This window comes from Aotus nancymaae, unplaced genomic scaffold, assembly GCF_030222135.1.
Source record: "Aotus nancymaae isolate 86718 unplaced genomic scaffold, 86718_ANA_hifiasm-v0.15.2.pri h1tg000115l, whole genome shotgun sequence".
Lineage (NCBI taxonomy): Eukaryota > Metazoa > Chordata > Mammalia > Primates > Aotidae > Aotus > Aotus nancymaae.
In genome coordinates this window covers 10631751-10659651 of record NW_026988530.1, presented here as the reverse complement: position 1 = coordinate 10659651, position 27901 = coordinate 10631751, and the positions used below count along the sequence as shown (strand labels likewise).

Here is a 27901-nt window from a genome sequence, read left to right as displayed (position 1 = left end):
TTGGAGCTGCAATCCCAAGTTCTTCCTAACTGGCCATCTTCGCATACCTATTCTTAATGAGTGGGTAAAGGAAGTTCTCTCAACAGAAGGAAAATGAGTACTAAAGAGAGCATGGGACTTCAAAAAGGAAAGAAGAAAACCAAAAGAGAAAAGAAATAGGGTTAAATATAATAGAATATTCCACCCATGAGCTTTTTAAATCATATTTGATAGGTGAAGCAGAATTTTTAACATCATCTAATGTGGTGCTCAATGTATATGGAGGAAATTTTTAAGAAAATTATTCTTTAAATGCATGGAGGGTAAAACAAAAAACTAAATAAAAATAAGGTAATACAAACTTTGATACCAGTATACTGTGATAAGTTACATGTGCATTGGTACAATTTCCATGTGTGCCCCAAATTTCATGTTTTGGAAACTTAATGCCCAGATTCATATGTTGATGAAATTTGGAGATAGGGCCTTTGGGAGATAATTAGGATCAGGTTAAAATATCTGAGTGAGATCCCTATGGTGGGACTGGTGACCATAAGAAGATAAAAAGATAGTTCCAGCACTTTGAGAGGCCAAGGAGGGTGGATTACCTGAGGTCAGGCGTTCAAGTCTGGCCAACATGGTGAAACCCTGTCTCTACTAAAAATACAAAAATTAGCCAGATGTAGTGACACATGCCTGTAATCTCAGGTACTCAGGAGGCTGAGGCACAAGAATCACTTGAACTTGGAAGGCAGAGGCTGCAGTGAATTGAGATCACACCACTGCACTCCAGCCTGGGTAACAGAGTGAGACTCTATCTCAAAAAGAAAAAAAAAAAGAAGAAGAAGAGAAAAAGAGACCCCAGGCAACATACTCATGCCCTCTCACTGTATGATGCTCTCTGGGGCATTATAAAGCAGCAAGAAGGCCCTCACCAGTTGCCAGCACCACACCCTTGGACTTTTCAGCTTCCAAAGCCAGGAGCCAAATAAACTTCTGTTATTTATAAATTATCCATACTCTAATATTCTATTATAGCGACAGAAAACAAAGACATGTACACTGCAACACCTGGAGCAAGCACTAAGAATACTATACACAGTAATATACTCAAAAACAATATAATTAAATCAAGATGGATGCCTAAAAATGTTCAGATAATTCACAGGAATACAAGAAAGGAGAAATAGGAGAATAACAAATAGAAGAAATGTAAATATTTGTAGCGTAACCTAAAACTAGAAACAAGCTAAATGTCCTTCAATGGGTTGAATGGTGAACAAACCATGGTACATCCATACCATGGCGCTATTCATTAATAAAGAGGAAACAAACTATTGATATAAGCAATGGCTTGGATGGTCTCAAGGGAATTATGCTAAGTGAGAAAAGCGTATCTCAAAAGGTTACATATTGTATGATTTTATTCCATTTATATAGGTTTTTGTTGTTGCTGTTTTGAGATGGAGTCTCCTTGTGTCACCCAGGCTAGAGTGCAGTGGTGTAATATTCGCTCACTGCAACATCCACATCCTGGATTCAAGCAATTCTCCTGCCTCAGCCTCCTGAGTAGCTGAGATTACATTCATGAGTCACCATGCCGGGCTAATTTATTTATATTTATTGTACAGGTGGGGTTTCACCATGTTTGCCAGGCTGGTCTCGAACTACTGACCTCAGGTGATCTGCCCACCTTGGCCTCCCAAAGTGCTGTTACAGTCATGCACCACCATGCGTGGCCTCCATTTACATAGGTCTTGAGATAATAAAATTACAGAAATAGAGTACAGCTAGTGGTTGCCAGAGGTTAAAAACAGGGGGATGTGTTAGATGGGAAGACACAAGGGGTATACGGAAGAGAGTGAGAGGGAGGTGGGGATGGTTATAAAAGGGCAAGGAGAAGCATCCTTGTGGTGATGGAATTCTTCAGTATCTCGACTGTGGTGATACACAAACCTATGCATGCAATAAAACTGCATAGCACTAAATTCACATAAATGAGTGCATGTAAAACTGCACTATTAAATAATAGATCATTGAGTGTTAAGTTCCTGGTTCTGATATTATATTACACTATAATTATGCAAGCTGTTACCGCTTGAAAAACCTGGCAAAGGGTATACAGGATCTCTTGTGTATTGCTTCTTATAACTACATATATCTGCAAATTTCTCAAAATAAATAATTTTAATAATTGGCTATTGCAGGACATCTTGTAAGGCCCAATGACAATACGATTTTTCCCCTCTCAGGAAAAGGATGGGAAGGAACTGTGGCCATCATAATTATTCTCCAGCAAATCTCACCAAGGCCTCTGCACGTTTCTTAAAAAGAAAAATTACATTTTATTGCCACAAATAAACATAAAATGCTTTTAGAGCTTCTGTATAAAATCATTCTTCATAAATTGTTACAGGTTACTACTTAAAGTTTTTGCTAAAAAACAAAAAGAAAGTTGCCCATTGGACCCACCTCAAGGTGGTTAGGTATAACTACCCTCTTTTTAGAAGATTCTAGGTTGTAAAAAAATAAATCTAATTTTCCTCCTAAAAATTAAGAAGTCAGATTGGCTCAGTAATATGGAAAAAAAAATCTTCATGTCTCAATCAGACTCATGAAACTACAAAGAGGGGAAACCATCATGACAATATATTAATATTGTGTACCATTGTTTTGAGTACAGATTAACAGGCAATAAAAAACATTTTAGTTCTTTCTTTTATTATTATACTTTTTAACTTCTGGGGTACATGTTCAGAATGTGCAGGTTTGTTACATAGGTATACACATGCCATGGTGGTTTGCTGCATCCATCACCCCATCATCTACATTAGTTATTTCTCCTAATGCTGTCCCTCCCCTATCCCCCCCAGCCCCTGCTATCCCTCTCCTTGTCCCCAACCCCCCCAACAAGCCCCGGTGTGTGATGTTCCCCTCCCTGTGCCCATATGTTCTCATTGTTCAGCTCCCACTTATAAGTGACAATATGCAGTGTTTGGTTTTTTGTTCCTGTGATACTTTGCTGAGAATAATGGTTTCCCGCTTCATCCATGTCCCTGCAAAGGACATGAACTCATCCTTTTTGGATTAGACCTATAATATGGTACATGAAATGATGATTTAGTAAGAAATCAGAATATTTTTGTATCTCCAGACAAAATGAACAACAGGTGTTATTCTAAGACAAGGTAATCTATTTATTAAAAATAGCATACAAGAGATAATCTTTCAGTAGGACATCTGGGTGGTAGGAGATAGCAGACTTTTTGCTCTGAGAATTAAAAGTTTTATGTTTTAGTTTACAACATAAAATAGATTCTAGAACTGTGACCTGAGGCTAATGGTAAAGAGGCAAGATTATTACATATAAATTACAATGTATATAATGAATACATTGTGCAAGTGTATTGATAGATGCATATATTTAACACAATGGTAAACAGATCAAACCCATCTTATTTCTTTGTGGTTTTCCAGTCACTTATATACAATTACAATAAAGCAAATCATTCACTATATTTTTGTTAAATCATCACAAAATATATACCAAAACTCCCATTTATATGTTTAAAAACTAGTTTAAGTTTACTAGAAAATACTATCTCAATAGCAGTATAGCTAACTTATGTAACCATATTTATGTTAATTGGAGAGAATATATTTCAGCTTCAGGATACTATAATCATTTTGTCTAGCCTTAATAAACATTTTATAAATATTGATGCTGGGGATAAAAATAATGAGAATATAATATTTACTTTGGCTTCACAGTCTAAAAATTGTTATTCAGTCACATAGGAGATTCTTGCATTTTCTTAGTCAATCCTCAAACTACCTGAGACATAAGCATTATTACTCAGTTATAAACAGAAACCAAGATTCAGGTATACTGAGCAATTTGTGACTATTCATGATAGAACACGGCACGTTTGATTGCAACTCTGTTTGATTGCAAAGTGCTTCCTCTTTTCCACTTCATCATAATGTATTTCTGGCAAGAGCCATGAGAATCAAAAGTATGACCTGAAAAACTACTTCAGAATTATTTTTAAGTGGTTTGCATAGACTTTGTTTTAGACATTGCTAAACTTTTCCCAAAAAGTTGTACTCAGTTGTTCAAAGGCTAAGACAACGTTGTCATCTTCATTTTCACATAGCTCACGCAAGGAAACACTGCAAATGGGGAAAAAAATATAAGACCCATTTTAGTGAGATTGAATATTTTAAGAAAGGCTTCCTTGGGTAGGCAGAAGTAAGTAAATCCCATTAGATGATGAAATTATGTTAGCCAAATATGAGGAATAATGATAAGAAACATATTTCTCCTAAAAAATCTTGTGTAAAATTTTTTGAAAGATAACAAAACAACCCCCATGCATTTTTTCTCCATGACTACCACCAAGAGGGCCTGAGAGGCCATCAAATTCCACATAACTTGATCCCTTCTTCCTTCAATAGTGCAACAACACCAATTCCTTTTCTTTTCTCTATGTATCTCTTGTGGAATCATTGTGTGTTATTTATGATACTGTGTCACTGTATACTGAAACCCACAGGCAGCTACATCTATGATGAGACAAATATTCCTTTCTTTAACTAGATGTGTAAAAAGATAAGGAAAACAAGATATGGTAAGCAGAATAATGGACCTCCAAAGAGGTGCACATCATATTCCCCAGAAACTGATGAATAGGTTAAGTTATACGGCAAAGGGGAATGAATTATGGAATTAAATGAATTAAAGTTGCTAATCAGCTGACCTTGAGATGGGAAAATAATCCTGGATTATCTGGGCAGGTTCAGTGTAATTTCAAAGGTCCCTATAAGTGGAAGAGTGAGGCAGGAGAGAGTCAGAATGATGCAGTGTGAGTCTACCAAACATTGCTGGTTTTGGAGATGAAAGGGAGCCACAAGCCAAGGAATGCTGGCAGCCTCTAAAAGTTGGAAAAGGCAATAAAAAAGCAGATTGTCCCTTAAGAGTCTCTAGAAAGAAATGCAGCCCTGATGACAACTGGATTGAGCCCATTAAGACACATTTTGGACTTCTGACCTCCAGAACTGTAAAATAATAAATCTGTGTTGGTTTAAACTACTATGTTTGTGGTAATTTGTTGCAGCAGCGTTAAGAAACTAATATACAGGTAACAAAAAAGGAGAGAATAAATACAAAAAGAACAGTACAGTTGGGCTGATCAAGGGCTGAAAGCTATCATGATCTGACATCTTATCAGCGTTTTATTATTTGCACCTAACTTGTTTCCACTAGAGTTCCAGTTTTTTTCTAGTGTCATCACTAACCGACCACAAAAATTGATCAGATCTGAGTTACACCAAGTTTCTTTCTGAGTTACAGACTTACAATTGTGACTACTGAACACTTCCTCCTGACTGATATCTCCCAGATGTAATGTGAGCAGTATAAATTCTAACTCATGAGTTTTCATTCTCATCCTCAAATGTCATGCTCACCCTTGTTTCCCATGCACCCCTAACAAAAAATAGAAACTTTGGTCACCTTTACCAACTGCATAAATTTTTTTTTTACCAATTTCTTGAATTTTACCTCTTAAATACTTTTTTGATCACGCTTCTGCATATTTCAATTCCCTTAATTCAGACCTTTACTCATTTTTACCTGCACGACTGTTGCAGTCTTTGCACCTACACATTTCTGCCGCATATACAGTCTGAATGCTCAGGCCACCCTCATGCTTATGCACTGTCCACACATTGCTCAGAAGATGAAGGCCAAACTTCTTAATGTGAATATATAGACTTTCCTGCTATAGATCCAAATTCCATTTAAAGTCTCTTACAACAACCTGGCATCTTCCCCCATCTCTGTCAAATCCTCATATTCTCCATGCCGATGTAGTAAGCTTGGAGTCTTTCCCTGACACATCAGGCCCGTTCTCATTGCTATACTTTGAAAATACTATTTCTTCTTCCCCATAATTAAAGGCTTAGTCAAAAAACTACTTTATGTGAGACTCTTTCTTTGAATGCAAATAGAGTTAGCCATTCCTTTATCTGTCATCACAGCCCTGGCTGTGTTTGGAAGGTCTGTAAGTCAGTTTCTTTCACTACACTGTTAAGAGTTTTTTTTTTTTTTTTTTTTTTTTTTTAGCAGGTATATCAATTTAATGATCCCTTGGCCGGGCATGGTGGCTTATACCTGTAATCCTAGCATTTTAGGAGGCCAAGGTGGGCAGATTGCCTGAGTTCAGGAATTTTGAGACAAGACTGGGCAACATGGTGAAACCCCGTCTCTACTAAAAATATAAAAAATTTTCCAGGTGTGGTGATGGGCTCCTGTAGTCCCAGCTACTTGGGAGGCTGAGGCAGGAGAACCGCTTGAACCAAGGAGGCAGAGGCTGCAGTGAGCCAAGATGGCACCACTGCACTCCAGCCTGCGCAACAGAGGAAGACTCCATCTCAAAAAAAAAAAAAATTGTTTTTTGATGATCCTTTATAGCTCACATGCTTAGAAGTGTGTCTCATACCAATAATGCTTCAATACTTCTTAGATGATGCATAAATGAGTGATTTCCTCAGCCAAGCCTTAGAGACAGCTTCTAAGTCTGTGGAGTTTCTTAGGCTGCTCTGGAGATTATAACTTGAGTAACTACAAGCCACTCAAAGAACACCCTATCTAGAGATAATACAAGTGAACAAACCAGTTTCCTTCTGCTCCCAAAAGTTTTACACTCTGTATGAAAAGTCCAAACAGGTCTAATTCTGCTCAAATCCAAGATATAAAACAAGACTTGATTAGCAAGAACCTAATAATGGAGAGATGTGTGTCAAATTAAAAAGTAACAGGGCAAAGCAACACCCATAAACTATTGAGATGCATGCAGATTGAAGGCTTCGGAAAGATGGACATTTAACTAAGCAACATTAGATGGTCAATGGAGCCTAAGAATGAGGTACCCAAATAAAGTTTGGTATTGCTTGGGACCCCACTAGGTTTTGTTAAAGATGAAAATAGAAGGCCAATATGAGAGATTAGAGTCAGATGGAGCCTGGAGAAAACACTGGAGAAAACAAGAAAGTCAAAGTATGTAACAGAATATAAACCGGAGATCTGATGGAGCCTTAAGGAGCCCTCTGAAATATCATGTCCTTGACACACATTGCTTGTGGCAATTGAGAATACAAGGATCCAGGAGTCAGTGAAGTATTCAAAACTATTGCTGCCTGTCAGTGCATGATGCCTGGGGCTGAGACTGTAGTCTGGATGAAACTTCATCTCAGATAGACATTGGAATTCATTCTATTATAGAAATAACGCCACAGGTGTTGAGGAGACCTTCTGCAGAGCTTTTGGGGAGCTGAACTGCATCGCACATAAGAACCTTAAAGGCACTTTCATGTACATGGCTTATAGTAAGAGTGCAACATTTTTCAAATTATAAATAAATTATTAAAAACTCTAAAATCAGTATTTAAATACACAACACACCTGATAGATTTAAGGATGAGTGCAAAATCCTTCAACAAATCATAAGCATCTCCTGCATTCATCCTAAGTAAAACAACATTTTGAAAATTAATAACACAAAATATTAAAGAACATCTTATTTCATATTTAAATGTTGGATTTATTGATAAGCTATTTTGTCTGTCAAGATCTATTTCCAATAATCATTTCTGTCACAGACTCCCAGATATTGATTTAATCTATGGCAATGGTGATTATGAATTCAAGAAGTGAAATTTCACAACCATAGATAATCAATAAAAATAGGAGGCTGGACATCTCAGGAGATAACTAAAATAGAAAAGTAAAACTCAGGAGGGTAAATTGGAACTAGAGACTCAAAAGAAACAGATGTATTATTTACTAATGTCATAGCTGCTTTATTCACGAGTCACTTTTTTTCAAAACAGTGCTCAACATCTTTGAAGATTGTCAGAATTTCTTAACACCTTAATTCAGTAAAGATTGCTCAAAATTTTATGTAAAAAATAAATTGGTGACTGGGTGTGGTAGCTCACACCTAGAATCTCAGCACTGTGGGAGGCTGAGGCGGGTGGATCACAAGGTCCAGAGATTGAGACCATCCTGGCCAACATGGTGAAACTCCGACTCTACTAAAAATACAAAACTTAGCCGGGTGTGGTGGTGTGCACCTGTAGTCCCAGTTAGTCCCAGTTACTTGGGAGTCTGAGGCAGGAGAATCACTTGAACCTGGGAGGCGGAGGATGCGGTAAGCCAAGATCGCACCACTGTACTTCAGCCTGGTGACAGAGTGAGACTCCATCTCAAAAAAAAATAAATAGGTTTCCTGCTTTGGTGTGACAGAATCCCCCGCCTCACAAGTGTGGTCCAAGTCAATTTCTTCATCCTAGGTAAATCCAAGAGGGTTTACTCCTGGTTACTATTTTTGAAAACGTTTTTTCTGCCACAGAACTAAAACAATTGTCATGTACTCAGTCCTATATCTACTCTTCTCAAATGTTGGAGAGCAAGGCATTATTTGTTACTATTTATACAGTTTTAAAATTTATATTAATGAATAAATAGGATAGTAATAAATAAAAATATATCTACGAGCATATGCAGATGTTTATACCTTTAGAGTACAGCATTATGTCATGTGAGCCGGCCTAAGTGCCAAGATTTTGCTGGAAAACCACAAACAAAAATAATACTGAATTTGTTATTCTCTCTTGCCATTAGTCTCCAAAAAAAAAATCTAGTATATTTAGCATGATTTAAACTATACTTGAAACTGTAATGATGATTCTTCCTTAAAATTCATTAAATTAATTCATTAGGGACGGAGATGGGGGGACAGAGAGACATAGACAGAGAGGACATACCTGTTATCCTGGACTAATCCTAGCAAGGAGCCATGTTTGTAGAAATCCAGGGCATAGGCATTAAGCGGCATTTTCCTTCCTCGGTTATCAAATCTCTGTGACAACAGCACTGGAGCCTGAGAGCGATTGACACCGATTGTGCCTAGAGTAACCTGAGAAAATACGATTCTTCTTCATGTATTATTCATGTATAAAGAAGGTTTATAATTTCTTATGTGGTGCTTTGTAGTTACATCCTTTAGTCACGATTTTTAAAGCCATTCTTCGCTGTGAAGGAAGAGGGCGTCTTACCCACACATTGTAGTAGCACCATCCTAAGCAAGCCTGGAGAGAGGCTCAGCTCCACCCCATAAAGATTATTGCCTCCACAAAACACTGATAACACTTTCAACCAACCACTCACTAGACTATAGACACACTCACTAGGAAAGAAAACCTAACATCATTTTATTCTCCTTATTGGTGGTGGAAATTTACTTGTAAACAGAGTATCAATCAGTTAGAGGCTTATGCATAACAAGAAAATAATTCAACTGAACTTTAACAATCTTTGGAACCCAATTACCTAAATTTAAAAAAAAAGGAGGAAGAAGGAGGAGGGACAAAAAGAAGGAAAGTGAAAACAAGAAGGCAAACAGTTTTTCCATGTCTGTTCTTTTTTTTTGCAAACTATACTGTACAGGATCAACAGAACTCTAGCATACTGTTAGTATGAGTGTAAATTGGCACAACTACTTTTTAAATGAGTTGGTAGTCACTTGAAAAGTTTAATAGTTGAATATTCTTATTCCTATCTGACTCAGAAAGTTATTTTAACCCAGAAAATCAATACCTAAGAGAAACTATTGCATATATGCACCAGACATCCATAGCAACCCTTTGTGTGATAGCAAAGACTAGAATGAAGCACAACCATTCAAAACCGGAGAATAGATCAAAAGGCTCTTTGATATTCACACTATAAAGTATTATTAAGTAGTAAAAGTAAAGGAGAGTTTGATGTTGTAACAGGGATAAACTTTAAGGCATAGCATTGAATGTAAATAAAAGCGACTTCCAGGAGACTGAAGTAACTTACTTCACTTTTCATAAAATTCAAGCAAATAAATACAAAAAGGTGTTTCCTAATATGTAGTTTTTAAAAAGGAAAATGAAAAACACAAAGTTTAGAAAGGTTGATGGCCTGGGGGAAGAGGGAGACAAGAAAATTAAACATGGGAGGAGCACATGCATCCTTAGTACATGGTGTCCATTTAGTTCGAGGCTTTATAGTGTATCTGTGTGCTATAAAAGTACATATTTGTATATATATTTAACATTATATTAAAATATAATAAATAATAAAAGCAAAACAATTTTAAGAGGTTATAACTTACTGAAGTAAATTTGTATAAAGTGAGTTGGGTAAGGTAAATTATGTGAGGGAATATGAAAAAAAATGTGAGTTCAACAGAAAAATAACTGCAAATTTATAAATCCCTACAAAAAGTTTTTCTTGACTTGTTTTTAACTTAATGACTATGGGTGTAAAAACACTTTCTTGTTGATACTCCATTTTATACAATTAAAAGAATGATTCATTGGTTTCAGCATACCAACGTTTATTTGAAACTAAAAACTATATCATTAGAAAGTATTTAAATTTAGGATAAAAATGTATGTGCTTATTTAAAATGCACAAGGGGTATATCATTTCCAAAATTACTTTAAGTTATAGAGGACTATGATTTTGGAATAAAATAGAGTTCAGACACCAATATCAATCCATAATATCAAATGTAATAAAACATTTTTTCTCAAATTTTGTATTAAAATATAAATTAAATTTCAACAAGTTTCAACATTCATATGAATTATCCAGGATCCTCCAAATGTGTCTAGTTCTTTGCATTCCATTTTAGGCATCACGGATGCGGACTATAAGTCATATTCACAGCATTTATAGCAGTACTGAGAAAGCTTAAAGACAGTTTTATGTGCTATTTCCATAGCAAACCTGTGTCAATATTAGCAGAGTCTTCAGAGATGGAAGAAAAGGAGTGGTGCCTCAAAACTCCTGAGTAGTGTCCTCAGGCCAGTTCTGAGAAACTGAAATCATACTGGCTTCAAGAGCACCAATATCTGTTGATACGCCCAGATTTTTTTTTTTCCTTTATAATCAGGGAAATTTGAAGTTCTTTCTAAGCTGCCTAGCAATATAAATCCATTCTTTCTCAAACACCTTTTATTAATAAAACCCATTCTTCACTTACATGGTTTGGAGTTCCCAGTTGAAGCAAATCACCATCAAAGTTCCCAGACAGACAAACAAATGGTGAAATTGCTACTCTTCCTTCCTTGCAGCTCATCAAATGAGATACGAGTTGGGAGTCTTCACATTCTTTACCTGTGAATTCTGACCGTAATAGTTAGGAATAGATTAGTTTTGAACTCAGCCAAATTGTCAAACCTCAGATATTTTCTCTAGACCATGTTACAATGGGAGCCATTCAGCTTCATGTAATGAAGACTGAAATGTTTTGTAAGTTGTATCACATACGGTGAGTAGCACAGCTTGGCACAGAATACATTAAATGCAAGTTGGTTATTAATGTTTGTATCACTATTATAAAACTTTGTATTACATTTTATTTGCTTTAATCAATAAGAAATGAAAGACTAAATTTAAATTGTACTCTTATCAGAGAATTATAGTTATTACCTTTGTACTTTTTCTTACTGAACTCAGATTTGGCTTCAGAATCTTTCTTGAAATCATGCAGCCACTATTAGTAAGTTTGGAAGTAGTGCATGAGAATAAATATATTTTTCATTTATATTCTTATAAATGTAAAATAGATCAGACATTCAAACTGGGCTCTAATTTGTAATTGAGGCAAAATATTCACAGACTCCAATCTCACCCCATCTGTGATGTTCACTTTTTCGTGTCCATTTTCCCTTAGAAGGCTTCCATCTATTAGCTCATGAGAAGAAGAGCAAATGCTAAGAGTGTTAACCATGTGATAAACATTATTTTAAAATCTTCATATATAATAAATTGATCATTTAACACTCATCAAAACTAGGTAGATAATGTATTCCCTTTCTCATATGTCTGTTCAGAAAACTAAAGCATGAGGGTGGAGTCTCTCACTCAAGATCTCACAGCTAAGAAGTCACAGCCAGAGTTTGGACCCAGGAAAGATGCTCAGAGTCTATGTTTATGAACACTAAGCATAGTTCCTCTCAAGACAGAGTAACAGAATTAGTCTCTAGTTTCTCTTCATCTCATAGATGACTTTCTGTATTTTCCAGGCTTGACCCTGAAGCAACACTTAACAAGATGGTTATAAATGGCCCTACTTAGTTTCTGTCTCTTTTGCCCTTTTAATGTCTAATAAGCACAATTTTTTTCTTTAGAAAGCAAAAGGAATCTCCTCACTTGAAGGCAGGATAATGGGGTTCCACTCTTCTTCCAGAATAAATTATGCTTAGGCAAGATTATTTATTCTTCAAATTTTTTCCACAATGGAGGTAAAATATACTTACTGATTTTTGACAATGGGAGTTGATACTCCTGATTCATATCAGCCAGTTTGGAAACAATTTGTAGGAAAGTGGAAAAGTCCTCCATAATTTTCCTGTTATATTCATCTAAAGCATCACTGAAATCCTCAGGGAGATCATCAAGGAACACCTAGAAGCCAAATAATTTTCAGCGAGATCTATTTACTTTCCTTCAAAACTGAATCTTTGGAAGAAAAAAGGTAAAAAACACGGCAATATAATTCTATAGTTATCTATTAATATTTATTCAATAATGTTATTGTTTTATTTTTCACTGGTAAAATTCAGGTAAATTCATCTTCTGTTTCTATTTGCAATTATGAAAACAAATACCTTACTCTTTATCCTTAAAAATATATTTTAACATACTGAATCAAAACGACTTTTAAATAGAAGCATGCCCTCAAATAGCATTAGACTTATAAATATTTCAAAGACTCTTAGTGACACATTTGAATAGCAAGCAATGAGACAAAGTACATTTGCATGCCTAGAATAAATCTCACTTTGTTATGAGGGTTTTTAAAACTCTCACTGGATTCATTTTGCTAATAATTTGTTAATTTTTTTTTCACTCATATTCATGAAAGAGAAGTATCTTAATATCCAAACCAGGAAATGAAATAACAACAACAAAAAGAAAACTACAGACCAATATCTCTGAGGAACATAAATGCAAAAATCCTCAACAAAATATTAGCTAACAGAATCCAACAGTATATCAGAAAGATAACCCATCATGATCAAGTGGGTTTCATACTAGGGATGCAGGGATGGTTTAACATATGCAAGTCAATAAATGTGATACACCACATAAACAGAATTAAAAACCACATGATCATCCAAACAGATGCAGAGAAAGTATTTGACAAAATCCAGCATCTCTTTAAGATTAAAACCCTCAGCAAAATTGACATAGAAGGGACATAACTTAAGGTAATAAAAGTCATCTATAACAAACTCACAGCCAACATTATACTTTACAGGGAAAAGTTGAAAACATTCCCGGGGGAAATGCTTTCAAAAGCATTTTGGAAAAGACTCATTCAAAAAGCTTCTAGAACTGATTGATGAATACAGTTAAGTTTCAGGATACAATATTAATGTACACAAATCAGCAGCTGTGCCATATACCAACAGTGACCAAGCTGAGAATCAAATCAAAAACTCAACCGCTTTTACAATAGCTACAAAAAATAAAATAAAATAAAATACTTAGAAATATACCTAGCCAGGAGGTGAAAGACCTCTACAAGGAAAACTACAAAACACTGCTGAAAAGAATAACAGACATCACAAACAAATTGAAACATGCTCATGTATGGGTAAAATCAATATTGTGAAAATGACCATACTGCCAAAAGCATTCTACAAATTTAACACAATTCCCATCAAATTACCATGATCATTCTTAATAGAACTAGAAAACACAGTTCTAAAATTCATATGGAACAAAACAACAACAAAAAAATCCCACATAGCCAAAGCAAAACTGAGCAAAAAGAACAAATCTGGAGACATCACATTACCTGACTTCAAACTATACTATACCATTACAGTCACCAAACCACAAGGTACTGGCAGAAAAATAGACACATAGACCAATGGAACAGAATAAAAAACACAGAAATAAAGGCAAACACAACCAACTGATCTTTGACAAAGCAAACGAAAACATAAAGTGGGGAAAGGACATCCTATTCAACAAATGGTGCTGGGATAGTTGGGCAAGCCACAGGTAGCCGAATGAAACTGAATCCTTATCTCTCACCTTATACAAAAATCAATACAAGATGGACCAAAGATTTAATCTAAGACCCGAAAGCATAAAAATTCTAGAAGATAACATTGGAAAAATCCTTCTAGACATTGGCTTAGACAAAGGCTTCATGACCAAGAACCCAAAAGAAAATGTAACCAAAACAAAGATAAATAGACAGGACTTAATTAAATTTAAAACCCTCTGCACAGCAAAAGAAATAATCAGCAAAGTAAACAGACAATCCACAGAGTGGGAGAAAATCTTTGCAAACTATGCATCCAACAAAGGACTAAATACACAGAATCTACAAGGAACTCAAATCAGCAACAAAAAAACAATCCCAACAAAAAGTGAGCTAAGGACATGAATAGGCAATTCTCAAAAGAAAATATACAAATGGCCAAGAAACATATGAAAAAATGCTTAAAATGACTAATTATCAGGGAAATGCAAATCAAAACCACAATGCAATGCCACCTTACTTCTGCAAGAATGGCCATAATCAAAAACTCAAAAAATAATAGATGTCAGCATGGATGTGGTGAAAAGGAAACGCTTTTATACTGCTGGTGAAATTGCAAAGTGGTAAAACCACCATGGAAAACAGTGTGGAGTTTCCTTAACAAACTAAAAGTAGATCTACCATTTGATCCAGCAATCCCACTACTGGGTACCCACCCAGAGGAAAATAAGTCTTTATACAAAAAAGATACTTGCACAGGCATGTTTATGGCAGTACAATTTGCAATTGCAAAAATATGGAGCCAGCCTAATTGCCCATCAATCAACGAGTGGATAAAGAAAATTTCTTACATATATATTATAGAATACTACTCAGACATAAATAGAAATAAAATAATGGCATTCACAGCAACCTATATGGAGTTGGAGACCATTACTCTCAGTGAAGTAACTCAGGAATGGAAAACCAAACATTGTATGTTCTCACTTATATAAATGAGAGCTAAGCTCTGAGGACACAAAGGCATAAAAATCATACAATAGACTTTGGGGACTCATGGGAAAAGGTGTGAGGGGGTGAGGGATAAAAGACTACACATTGGGTGCAGTGTACACTGCTTAGATGATGGGTGCACCAAAATCTCAGAAACCACCACTGAAGAATTTACACGTATAACCAAACCAATTTTATCAAAATTGATAAAATCATTTTATCGATTTTGCCTCTCCTCCTATTTTCTTGAATGTATTAATCACACTTAAAGTCCTTATATGTTAACACTAACATCTGGATCATTTATGGAGCTACAATTATCAACCTCTTTTCTTCCTGCTTATTGGTCATGTGTTCATGCTTACTGCTTCCCAAAAAACTATTGAAATTTTTTAAAATCCCCCCAAAAAATTCATATGTGGTCATCTGAAAAAGTATCTTTGATATAAATATAAAAAAGCAAATAGTATGTTTAATATGATTCTAGTTATGTATAACTGAGAGTTTATATATGTGTATATCTGATGAATGTGTGTATTTGCATATAAAATATCTGAATCAACAACAACAAAATATTGTGCCATTGTCCACTAGCTTCCATTATTTTGATTAAAAAGAGATCTATCATTCTCATTATTGCTTCTCAGAAGGAAATGCATCACTTTATTTCTGTCCTAGGTGATTTATGATTTTCTCTTTGTGTTTTAAGCAGTTTTAGCTTAGTGTTTTTCTATATTTATTCTTCCTGAAGTTGACTAGGGTTTTAAAACTATGGTGAGCTATCTTTTACCAGCTTTGGAAAATTCCCAGCTATTATCTTTTTGATAATATATTTGGCCATTTTTCTCCATCTTCTCTTTCTGCGACTCCCATTATATATACATTAAACTTTTTCAGTGTGATTCATGTTTCTTATGCTGTCTGATTTTTTAAATTTCTTTTATCTCTGTGCTATACTTTGGATGCTTTCTATTATGCTAATTGTCAACTTACAGATCATAACTTCTGAAATGCATGTTCTGAAAGGAAAATATTGTATTTTCAGTTCTAGAATGTCCATTTAGTTTTACACATTCTAATTATCTACTAAAAATATCCATCCTTTTACCAAGTTTTGCCTCTCCTCCTATTTTCTTAAACATATTAATCATACTTAAAGTCCTTATGTGCTAACACTAATGTCTGGATCATGTATGGATCTACAATCATCAACCTCTTTTCTTCCTGCTTATTGGTCATATGTTCATGCTTACTCACCTTTTCAGGTTTTATTTTTGGTTTTGATTTTGCACCAGAAACTGTTTTCAAAGGACTTTACAGGCTTTAGATGTTATCTTTCACCAGGGTGAATGCCCCCATTTTCATATTTAGCCAAGAGAGTGAAGGTATGATCACCTCAATTCAAGGGCAGACTGCAGTGGGTACTGTTTTACAGTTTTAATAAGCCTCATTCTATATCTGCTTTGTCATTCTTTCTAGGTCATGACTTTCTTGGGATTTTGAGAACGAGGCTAATTGGTCTTAGTCTTCTCAAATATAAAAACACTACTGAAGATCCACCTCTTTCCTGTACACTTCCTAAACTGCTGTTTAATTTTCCAGTCCTAGATGGCTTTGAAAATGTCTTGAAGGGGATACAAACCAATCCATGAAGGCAGACCCAGATCCTTTTCTCTAGTAAGTTTTTATTTAATATATGGGACTTTAGAAATTATTATCTAATTTTTTCTTTTTCTTAGAGATGGGGTCTCCCTATGTTTCCCAGGTTGGCCTCAAACTCCTAGGCTCAAGCAATCCTCCCATCTCTGACACCCAAAGTGCTGGGATTGCAGGCAGGAGTCACCATGTCTGGCCTATTTTTCAGTCATTTGGTGTAGCACTCCAACATTTTATGCAGATCTGTCTGTTACCCAGAAAAGTGTATTTTTATCATGATCTTATTTTCAAAATAGAGATACTGAATTTTCTAAGTTAAATATAAATTTGTTTAAACAGAACAATTAAATAATTGTTTCAAAAATGTAAGGGTGGTGAAAAGTGTGAAGATGATAGGTTAGAGCATGTGTTCACTGCTCTAGAGGACATTCTATGAGAGCACAGATTTGTAATCCAACATTGTGGGATTAGAAGATATATAGTAACTCTTTTTGTTTTGTTCCATAGCACCTTCTCACTAAGGTTATCTAGTATAAACCAGCATATCCCATTTTATTCTAGGGAATTATAATAGTAATAGTATTTGATGTCGATCTGATGGTAGAGAATCATAACCAAAGAAAATGTTGCATATTACAAATAAAATTTAAAAAGTACTTCTCTGTTTTTTGGTCTCTGTGAGTCAAGGAATGATTTCTTAGATAACTATTCTAATATTTTCTCAGAGAAGACATTATAATTCACAACATATACTTCCCTTCCATAGTCTTACCTAAGGTAAAAGGATCCTAAAAGAATAGTATATTTGGTGATAAAGATAGTTGTTTCACTTAAATGTATAATTAGAAAATATTTTTTTTAGTCACCTGATGTTATAATTTGATACAATCAGATGAAAAACATGAGTAAAATGTTGATCGTGTTTTTTCACAAAGGCTTGAACTTTTTGGTAGCTTTACAGAGGGAGACATGAATTACAGATTAAATATCACACTGATTACAGAAAGAACTGTCCTTTGAATTGCAATTTTACTGCTGCTGAGTCATTTTAGGTAAGATCTATTTAGTGATTTTACATTACTAAATTTTATCAGAATCATACATTTTACCTTTGATTGATAAAAGTCGTATTGAGCATCTTGGAACTTTGGTGGAAAATATCTTCTTCCAAAGAGATGTGCCAATACTAACATTAGCTTTTCCATAACGTCTTGAGAAAAATGTTTTGAGCCTATAGAAAACAAAGTATCTCTTTGTAAATATAAAAGGGTATAATTCTAGTTTATTCATGTTTAAATGAAATGTCATATTACATTTAATTTCATGGAAACTAAAAATGTATGACAAATACAGCAATTGAAGAGTTACTACCTAGCTGCTAACAGTTTTTATCTGTGCCTTCTTTTACGTTCTTGTTACCTATGCCCTAATTTGGATCCTAATCATCCCACACAAATTGCCTTATTTCCTTGCCTAGATTTTCCTCACTTTAGTCTTAGTGATTTTAAGAATACCTTATAGATCTAGTGTTTAAACGTAAAAATCAAAGATTTTAATAAAAAATGTATTAAATAAAATGTATTTTAAAATTTACTTAATGTGGGTAAAATTTTGGTATTTTTAGGGGAAGATATGATTCTAAATTGAACTATTAATATAATATCTGCTATTTAGGTATACTATATAGTAATCATTAAAGAAAATATGATTGGAAGAAAATATTCACAAATATTAACAGTGATTAACTGTGGATAGTGTAATTATGAGTAATTTTCTTATTTTTAACTTAATTCTTTCCTATATCCTTTTACTATGGTGATTATATATTGTATTTAATTAGAAGAAAATATTTTCTGAAAAGTTTATGTTATTTAGTATGTTAAACTTGGAGGCAAGGAATCACTGAAGCTAATACTTTGGAGGCATTAAATATGTGTTGTAAAATATAGCTGACTATCCTATAATATGTATGAGTAGATATTTATTTTGTCAATTGAAGATCTATAAATAATCTACATATTAATTTTATTTTCTCTTTATGAAAAATATTCCTGAAGTCTTGGCTTTCTGCAAATCTGTTGCTATTTTTGTACTCTGTCTCTACGTAGATATATAAAATCTGAAGCTTACCTTTCCTGGTTGGCTGACAGAGATCATGGAAAAGGCCACTTACAAGAAAACTGACAAAAACAAGATTAGAAGGTTCATGATAATGCAAATGTGATACAAGTCCAGCAAACCCCATAGGATTACCTCCTTGATCTAAATAGCCCTAAAGAACAAAAAACAATTTATTAGTTTGAGTCAACTCACCACAATAATAACTCACAGATAATTAATAAGTAACTTATTAAGTACCAGTTTAAAATAGTATTTAATGCCAATATAAGAAATATTTGTAACTTTTCCCTGGCTATTACATAAATATTTAATATTTATATATTACATTATATAAATATATATCTTATATACAAATATATAAGAAATATTTGTAACTTTTACTTTTATAATTATACCATTTATAAGTAATATCAGTCATTGGATAGAACCTTCTAAAAGCTACAATTAGTTCAGCATGGTAAGAAATCTAGATAGTAGCAATGATATTTCCCCACAAAAAAAGTGTAGTTAATACATACCTCTTTCACCAGGAACTGCAAAGAAAACAAGAAGTAAAGTTTTAACATGTCCATGGCTCTGGGTTGCTTGAAGGACAGCAATGAATGCTTTAGCACTGATAGCACCTTTAAAGAAAGGAGTAGTTTTAGACACACAACATTAAGTGTTATGAAATATATTTGAAAATGATAATAAAGGATAGATCAATGTCTCTTATACCACACAGATATTATAAATGTATCAGATAAAATTCAATGTATTTGTTTTATAGTGTTACATGGCATATCCTTTCTTTAACAAAACAGAGCACACATACAGAATTGTCAGAAATGAAAATACTGCCAAACAGTCTGATTATAAAAGCCTTTCCAGTTTTAGAGCTTATAGCTTTTAAATTGTGCTAGAAGAAAAAAGATATGTTATCCCATGTTCAGCAGTGTTGTTGCAAAAATATGTAACCAGGTTGATTTCAACCAATGTGACAAAAATATTGCTTGTTTTCCAGTGTAAAACTGCATCAAAGTACATGTATCTTTCAACTTTCACTAAAATGTCTATGAAATTAAAAAAAAAAAAAATCCCAGCATCACCAAAATTGAAACTGAGCTGTCTTTAAGGCTGAGGGTTATAGAACCTAGAAAGAGTCTCTACTTATAATTATAAGACTAGTGGACTAGGAGGAAGGAAGGAATGAGGGAGGGAGGCAGGGAGGGAAGGAAGAAGGAAGGAAGGAAGGGAGGGAGGGAGGGAGGGAGGGAAGGAAGAAGGAAGGAAGGGAGGGAGGGAGGGAGGGAGAGGGGAGGGAAGAAGGGAAGGAGGGAAGGAGGGAGGGAAGGAAAGAAGGAAGGAAGGAGGGAGGGAGGGATGAAGGAAGTAGGAAAGGAGAGATGGAAAGAAGAGAAGGGAAAAGGAAGGGAAGAGGGAGAAAGGGAAGGAATGAGAAAAGGAGAAAGAGGAAGGGTGGAAGAAGGGAGTGCACTTTCCATCTCCTTACTGTAGGATGATACTTTTTGAGGGCACCATATATGGCATTTTTTTACAACCTCTTCTCTCTCATGTGCCACATTGAGTCCAAGATGGCAGTAGTCAGAAAACAGCAGAGTAGTAAGGAGTGAGGGTTTCATGGTGGTTCACTATAACCACAGAGATACAGACCTTATATGTAAAGTCATACTAAGATGGTAAGAATTCTGATGGCATTGCATACTGTAGTTTATTGTGATTAATGTCATCCATATATCAATGTGTGAGTAAGAACGGCAAAAGTAGAACATGACATTTCAGTCCAGAAACTACATAGATGTAGATCTGCTAAACACTAGTGTTTGGGTCAAAAACTATTCATCCAGCTCAGATTTAAAAGGGTATTTGATTAGCATTTAGATGGATAGAGCGAAGCCAGAAGAAATTTCATACATCCTATTGCTTGGCAAACCATCAGATTTGGATAGATGCATCCAAAATCATAAAATAGAAAAACCCACAACAGATCACTTCTTCTTTAGAAAAATTGATCATCTTCCTAAAATTATTGTCATGCTACAAATATTTACTGAATGTCTACATCAGAAAATCAGACAAAGTATTGGCCTTGAAGTGCTTACATTCTAATGGGAAATATAGAGAAAATACATAAAAACATGATAGAGATAGAAAGATAGATAATAGATAGGTAGATAGATGATTGACAGATGTAGATAAATGTGGACAGATAGATGAATAGAAAGACAGATGATAGAAAAATACATGATAGATAGAAAGGTAGGTAGATAGAAGATAGATAGATACATACATACATACATACATACATAGATGATAGATAGATAGATACAGGCAGGTAGGTAGATGGATAGAAAGATAGATGATAGACATAAAGAAGGATAGGTCAATGCAAATAGATACATAGTTAGATAGATTTGTTGTTACATGGTAAGTGATGAGAACTCTATTGAACTGAATAAGGAACATTGTCAATGCAGCAGACAGGAGAAACGTTTACAATTTAGAAGTCATGGTGAGGGTAGGCTTCAGTAAGTGATGATAGAGCAAAGAATTTAATGTGGTAAGGGAGTGAGGTGATGCATATGTCACAGGAAATATCTTAGAAGCAGAAGAAACAGCAGGAGCTATGGTCTTTAGACAGGAATATGCCTGGAGTGTTCATGGAATGGGTAGCAGGCCATGCAGGAAAGAGGAAGAAGTGAGCTCTACAATCTGACAAGAGATCAGATTCTGCAGAACCTCATAGACTGTGACAAGAACATCTTTTCCTCTAAAGAAAAGATTTGATCTATGAAAACTGCTTTCTGTATGCAGAAAAAAAAAAAGATATTTTGATAAAATATTTGCATGCCCTCTCTCACCACTCCTATTCAACATAGTATGAAACTTCTGGCCAGGTCAATCAGTCAAGAGAAAGAAATAAACGATATTGAAAGAAGAAGAGACAAAGTAAAAAAATTGTCTTGTTTGCAGATGACATGACCCTATATCTAGAAAACTCCAATATCTCAACCCAAAAGCTTCTTAAGCTGATAAGCAACTTCAGCAAAATCTCGGGGTACAAAATCAATGTGCAAAAATCACAAGCATTTTACTATAAACCAACAACAGACAAACAGAGAGCCAAATCACAAATGAACTTCCCTTCACAATTGCTACAAAGAGAATATAAAACCTAGGAATACAGCTAACAAGGGAAGTGAAGGACCTCTTCAAGGAGAACTAAAAACCACTGCTCAAGGATATCAGAGAGGACACAAACAAATGGAAAAACATTTCATGCTCATGCATAGAAAGAATCAATATTGTGAAAATGGCCTGACTTCTCAAAGTAATTTATAGATTCAGTGTTATTCCCATTAAACTACCACTGACATTCTCCACAGAATTGGAAAAAAAACTATTTTGAAATTCATAGTGGAACCAAAAAAGAGCCCATAGAGACAAGACAATTCTAAGAAAAAAGAACAAAGCTGGAGGCATCACACTACCTGGCTTCTACCATTAATACAAGGCTACAGTAACTGAAACAGCATGGTACAGGTACAAAAACAGACACATAGACCACTGGAAAACAATAGAACTCAGAAACAAGACTATATATCGACAATCATCTGATCATCAATGAACCTGACAAAAAGAAACAATGGGGAAAGAATTCCCTATTTAATAAATGGGGATGGGAGAACTGGCTAGCCATATGCAGAAAATTGAACTAGACCTTATTCCTAAATCTTCTACAAAAATCAACTCAAGATCAATTGAAAACTTAAAGGTAAACCCAAAAACTATAAAAATTCTAGAGGATAACCTAGGCAATACTATTCAGGACATAGGCACGGACAAAGATTTCATGATTGATGTGGTCTGGATGTGTAATTACCCAAATTGCATCTTGAATTGTAACTCCCACAATTCCTTCATGTCACGGAAGGAACCCAGCAGGAGGTAATTGAATCATGGGGGTGGATCTTGCCCATGAAGTTCTCATGATAGTGAAGAAGTCTCATGAAATATGATGGTTTAAAAAAGAGTAGATCCTCTGCACAAGTGCTCTCTCTCTCTCTCTTTCTCTCTCTCTCTCTCTGCCTGCTGCCATTCATTGTAAGCTGTGACTTGCTCCTCCTTGAATTCTATCATGATTGTGAGGCTTCCTCAGCCATGTGGAGTTGTAAGTCCATTAAAATTCTTTCTTTTGTAAATTTCCCAGTATCGTTTATGTCTTTATCAGGAGTGTGAAAACAGACTAATAGGGGCACTGGTGAAAAGATACCCAAAACTGTAAAAGTGACTTTAGAGCTGGGTAACAGGCAGAAATTGGAACAGTTTGGTGGGCTCAGAAGAACACAGAAAAATGTGGGACAGTTTGGAACTCCCTAGAGACTTCTTGAATGGCTTTGACCAAAATGCTGATAATGATATGGACAATAAAATCCAGGCTGAAGTGGTTTCAGATGGAGATGAGGAACTTCTCAGGAACAAGAGCAAGGGTGACTTTTGTTATGTTTTAGCTAAAAGACTGGCAGCATTTTGCCTCTGCCTGAGAGATTTATGGAACTTTGAACTTAAGAGAAATGACTTAAGGTATCTGGAAGAAGAAATTCCTAAGCAGCAAAGCATTCAAAATGTAAAATAGGTGCTGTTGAAGGCATTCAGTTTTATAAGAAGCAGAGTATAAAAGTTCAGAAAATTTGCAGCCTGACAATGCGATAGAAAAGAAAATCTCTTTTTCTGAGGAGAAATTCAAGCTGGCTGCAGAAATTTGCTTAAGTAATAGGGATCCAAACATTAATCACCGAGATAGTGGAGAAAATGTCTTCAGGACATGTCAGACATCTTTGTGGCAGCTCCTTTCATCACAGGCCCAGAGGTATAGGAGGAAAAAATGGTTTTGTGGGCCAGGCCCTGGGTCCTTCTGCTGTGTAAAGTCTAGGGATCTGGTTCCCTGCATCCTAGCTGATCCAGCTAAAAGGGACTAAGGTACAGCTCAGGCTCTTGCTTCAGAGGGTGGAAGCCCCAAGCCTTGGCAGCTTACATGTGATGTTGAGCTTGTGTGTACACAGACATCAAGAATTGAGGTTTGGGAACCTCTGCCTAGATTTCAGAGGATGTATGGAAATGCCTACATGTCCAGGGGGAAGTTTGCTGCAGGGATGGGGTCCTCATGGAGAACCTCTGCTAAGGCAGTGCAAAGGAGAAATATGAAGTTGGAGACCCCACATAGAGTCCCTGCTAGGGCACCACCTAGTGGAGCTGTGAGAAGAGGACCACCATCCTCCAGACCCTAGAATGACAGATCCACCGACAGCTTGTGCCATGTGCCTGGAAAAGTCACAGACACTCAACACCATCCCATGAAGGCAGCCAGGAGGGGCACTACACCCTGCAAAGCCACAGGAGTGGAGCGGCCCAAGGCCATGGGATCCCGCCTCTTGCATCAGTATGACCTGGATATGAGACATGGAGTCAAAGGAGATCATTTTGGAGCCTTAAGATTTGACTTCCCTGATGGATTCTGGACTTGCATGGGGCCTTTAGCACCTTGGATTTGGTCAATTTCTCCCATTTGGAATGACTGTATGTATCCAATGCCTGTACCCTCATTGTATCTAGGAAGTTACTAACTTCCTTTTGATGATACTGGCTCATAGGTAAAAAGGACTTGCCTTGTTTCAGATGAGACTTAGGACTGTGGAGTTTTAAGTTAATGCTGAAATGAGTTAAGACTTTGGGGGATTGCTGGAAAGGCATGATTGGTTTTGAAATATTAGAATATGAGATTTGGGAGGGACCAGGGGTGGAATTATATGATTTGGCTGTGCCCTCACCCAAATCACATTTTGAATTATAACTCTCACAATTCCCATGTGTTGTGGAATGAAACTGGTGGGAGGTAATTGAATCATGGCGGTGAGTCTTTCCATGTTGTTCTTGTGATAGTGAATAAGTTTTATGAGATATGATGCTTTTAAAAAGACAAGTTCCCTTGCACAAGCTCTCTCTCTCTCTTTGCCTGCTGCTTTCCATTGTAAGATGTGACTTGCTTCTCCTTGTCTTCTGCCATGATTGTGGGGCCTCCCCAACCACATGGAACTGTAAGTCTATTAAGCCTCTTTCTTTTGTAAATTTTCCAGTCTTAGGTATGTCTTTATCAGCAGCATGAACATGGAAGAATACAATGATGAAAATGCCAAAAGCAATTGCAACAAAAGCAAAACTTGATAAATGGGATCTAATTAAATTCAAGAGCTTCTGCACAGCAAAAGAAACTGTCAGAGCAGACAACCTACAAAATGGAAGAAAATTATCCATCCAACAAAGGTCTAATATCCAGAATCTACAAGGAACTTAAATTTATAAGAAAAAAGCAAATAGCCCCACTAAATAGTGGGCAAAGGACAGGAACAGACACTTCTCAAAAAGAAGACATACATGCAGCCAACATAGAACGGGAAACCAACAGAATAGGAAAAAATGTTGCAATCTACCCATCTGACAAATGGCTAATAACCAGAATCTACAGAGAACTTAAACAAATTTACAAGAAAAAAACAAACAACCCCATCAAAAAGTGGGTGAAGAATAAGAACAGACACTTCTCAAAAGTAGACATTTTTGCAGCCAACAAACATGAAAAAAAGCTCATCATCACTGGTCATTAGAGAAATGCAAATCCAAACCACATTGAGATACCATCTCACGCCAGATAGAATGGCAATCATTAAAAAATCTGGAGACAGATGCTGGAGAGGATGTGGAGAAATAGGAATGCTTTTACACTGTTGGTGGGAGTGCAAATTAGTTCAACCATTGTGGAAGACAGTGTGGTGATTCCTCAAGGATCTAGAAATAGAAATACCATTTGACCCAGCAATCCCATTACTGAATATATACTCAAAGAATTATAAAACATTCCATTATAAAGACATGCATACGTATGTTTATTGTGGCACTGTTTACAATAGCAAAGACCTGGAACCAACCCAAATGCCCCTCAATGATAGGCTGGATAAAGAAAATGTGGCAATATACCCCATGGAATATTATGCAGCCATAAAAAAGGATGAGTTCATGTCCTTTGCAGGGACATGGATGAAGCTGGAAAGCATCATTCTCAGCAAACTGACACAAGAATTGAAAACCAAACACTGTATGTTCTCACTCTTAGGTGGGTGTTGAACAATGAGAACACATGGACACAGGGAGAGAAACATCACACACTAGGGCCTGTCAGGGGAAGGGGAGCTGGGGGAGGGATAGCAGGAGGTAGGGGGATTGGGGAGGGATAACATTAGGAGAAATACCTAATGTAGATGATGGAGGGATGGATGCAGCAAACCACCATGGCACATGTATACTTATGTAACACACCTGCACGATCTGCACATGTGCCCTAGAACTTAAAGTATAAACAAATAAATAAATAACTCACGATCACTGCTAATTAGAGAAATGCAAATCAAAATCACAATGAGATACCATCTTGCACTAATCAAAATGGCGATTATTAAAAAGTCAAGAAACAACAGATGCTGGTAAGGTAGCAGAGAAATAGCAATGCTTTTACACTGTTGCTGGGAGTGTAAATCAGTTCAACCACATTGTGGAAGACAGTGTGGAGATTCCTCAAAGATCTAGAGGTAGAAATACCATTTGACCCAGCAATCCCATTACTGGGTATATGGCCAAAGGAATATAAATCATTCAATGATAAAGATATATGCATGCATATGTTCACTGCAACACTTCACAATAGCAAAGACATGGAATCACCCCAAACGCCCATCAACAATAGACTGGATTTTTAAAATGTGGTACATATACACCATGCAATACAATGCAGCCATAAAACAGAATGAGATCATAACCTTTGTTGGGACATGGACAGAGTTGGAAGCCATCATCCTCAGCAAACTAATGCCAGAACAGAAAATCGAACACCACATATTCTCACTTATATGTGGGAGGTGAACTATGCGAACACATGGACACAGGGAGGGGAATAACACACACTGGGGCCTGTAGGGGAAGGGAGAGGGAGAGCATCAGGATAAATAGCTAATGCATGCTAGGCTTAACACCTTGGTAATGGGTTGACAGGTGCAGGAAACCACTCTGGCACATCTTTAGACACCAAACTTGCACATCCTGCACATGTGCGTCAGAACTTAAAATAAGAAGATGGAAAAAAAGGAAAAATTATTTTCATCCTTATTGGATGCCAAATGATATGGCCTCTTCAAGACAAGGCACTACGGCATATGGTATAGAGACAATATAAATTGAGATTTTAAAAATACCTTATTATGATATGAAAGAGTTATGAATGGAGCAGTAAAGAATTTCAGGAGCCAGGCACGGTGGCTCACAGATGTAATCCCAACACTTTGGGAGGCTGAGGTGGGCAGGTCACAAGGTCAGGAGATCAAGACCATCCTGGCCAAATGGTGAAACCCAGTCTCTATTACAATACAAAAAATTAGCCGGATGTGGTGGCACGTGCCTGTAGTCCCAGCTACTCAGGAGGCTAAGGCAGGGGAATCGCTTGAACCCAGGAGGCAGAGGTTGTAGTGAGCCAAGATTGCACCACTGCACTCCAGCCTGGCGACAGAGCAAGACTTCCTCTCAAAAAAAAAATCCTCACTTCAGAACAGTATCTGATTTTACTGGGCACACTAATTAATATACAAAAACAGGAAGAATAGGTATCATTAACAAAGCATCTTCATAAAGATGAGAATCAAATTATTTAATTATGAATTTTAAATCCATCATTGAGGGCTTGGTACAAAATTTTTATCTGAGCAACATACATCAGGAAATGTTTACAACCATACTTTGAAGTTCTGTTACATGCATATCATTGTTTAAAAATGAAATGCATACCCATGCCTAGAAAAAAGACTGGAAAAAAATGCTAATGTTAATGTCTTTGGGGAGTGGAATATGGGCACTTTTTCCTTATTTCAACATTCTACATTTCCCAAATATTCTTAAGTTTGAGTTACATCTTTATGAAACATTGACTTGTTATAAAATCATAAGTATAT

The 27901-nt window shown here is 35.9% G+C and overlaps 1 protein-coding gene across 3 annotated transcripts in view; it reads right to left on the bottom strand.

Moving 5' to 3' along the window:
• Positions 1–2922: 2922 nt before the first annotated feature.
• LOC105720595 (DExD/H-box helicase 60) overlaps positions 2923–27901 on the bottom strand; it is a 104483-nt gene continuing 79504 nt past the window's right edge. For 2 of the 3 annotated variants that reach the window (XM_012457209.3, XM_064371036.1), the window contains exons 31-38: positions 19370–19474; positions 18861–19002; positions 17840–17961; positions 12340–12487; positions 11061–11203; positions 8809–8960; positions 7445–7507; positions 2923–4152 (exon numbers count right to left, since the gene is read on the bottom strand). In XM_012457209.3, coding sequence (XP_012312632.3) covers positions 4053–4152; positions 7445–7507; positions 8809–8960; positions 11061–11203; positions 12340–12487; positions 17840–17961; positions 18861–19002; positions 19370–19474 — 975 coding nt within the window. In that variant the 3' untranslated portion in view covers positions 2923–4052. Of the gene's footprint in view, positions 4153–4770; positions 7508–8808; positions 8961–11060; positions 11204–12339; positions 12488–17839; positions 17962–18860; positions 19003–19369; positions 19475–27901 lie in introns of those variants that run through there. The other variant, XM_064371037.1, reaches the window with a different exon arrangement.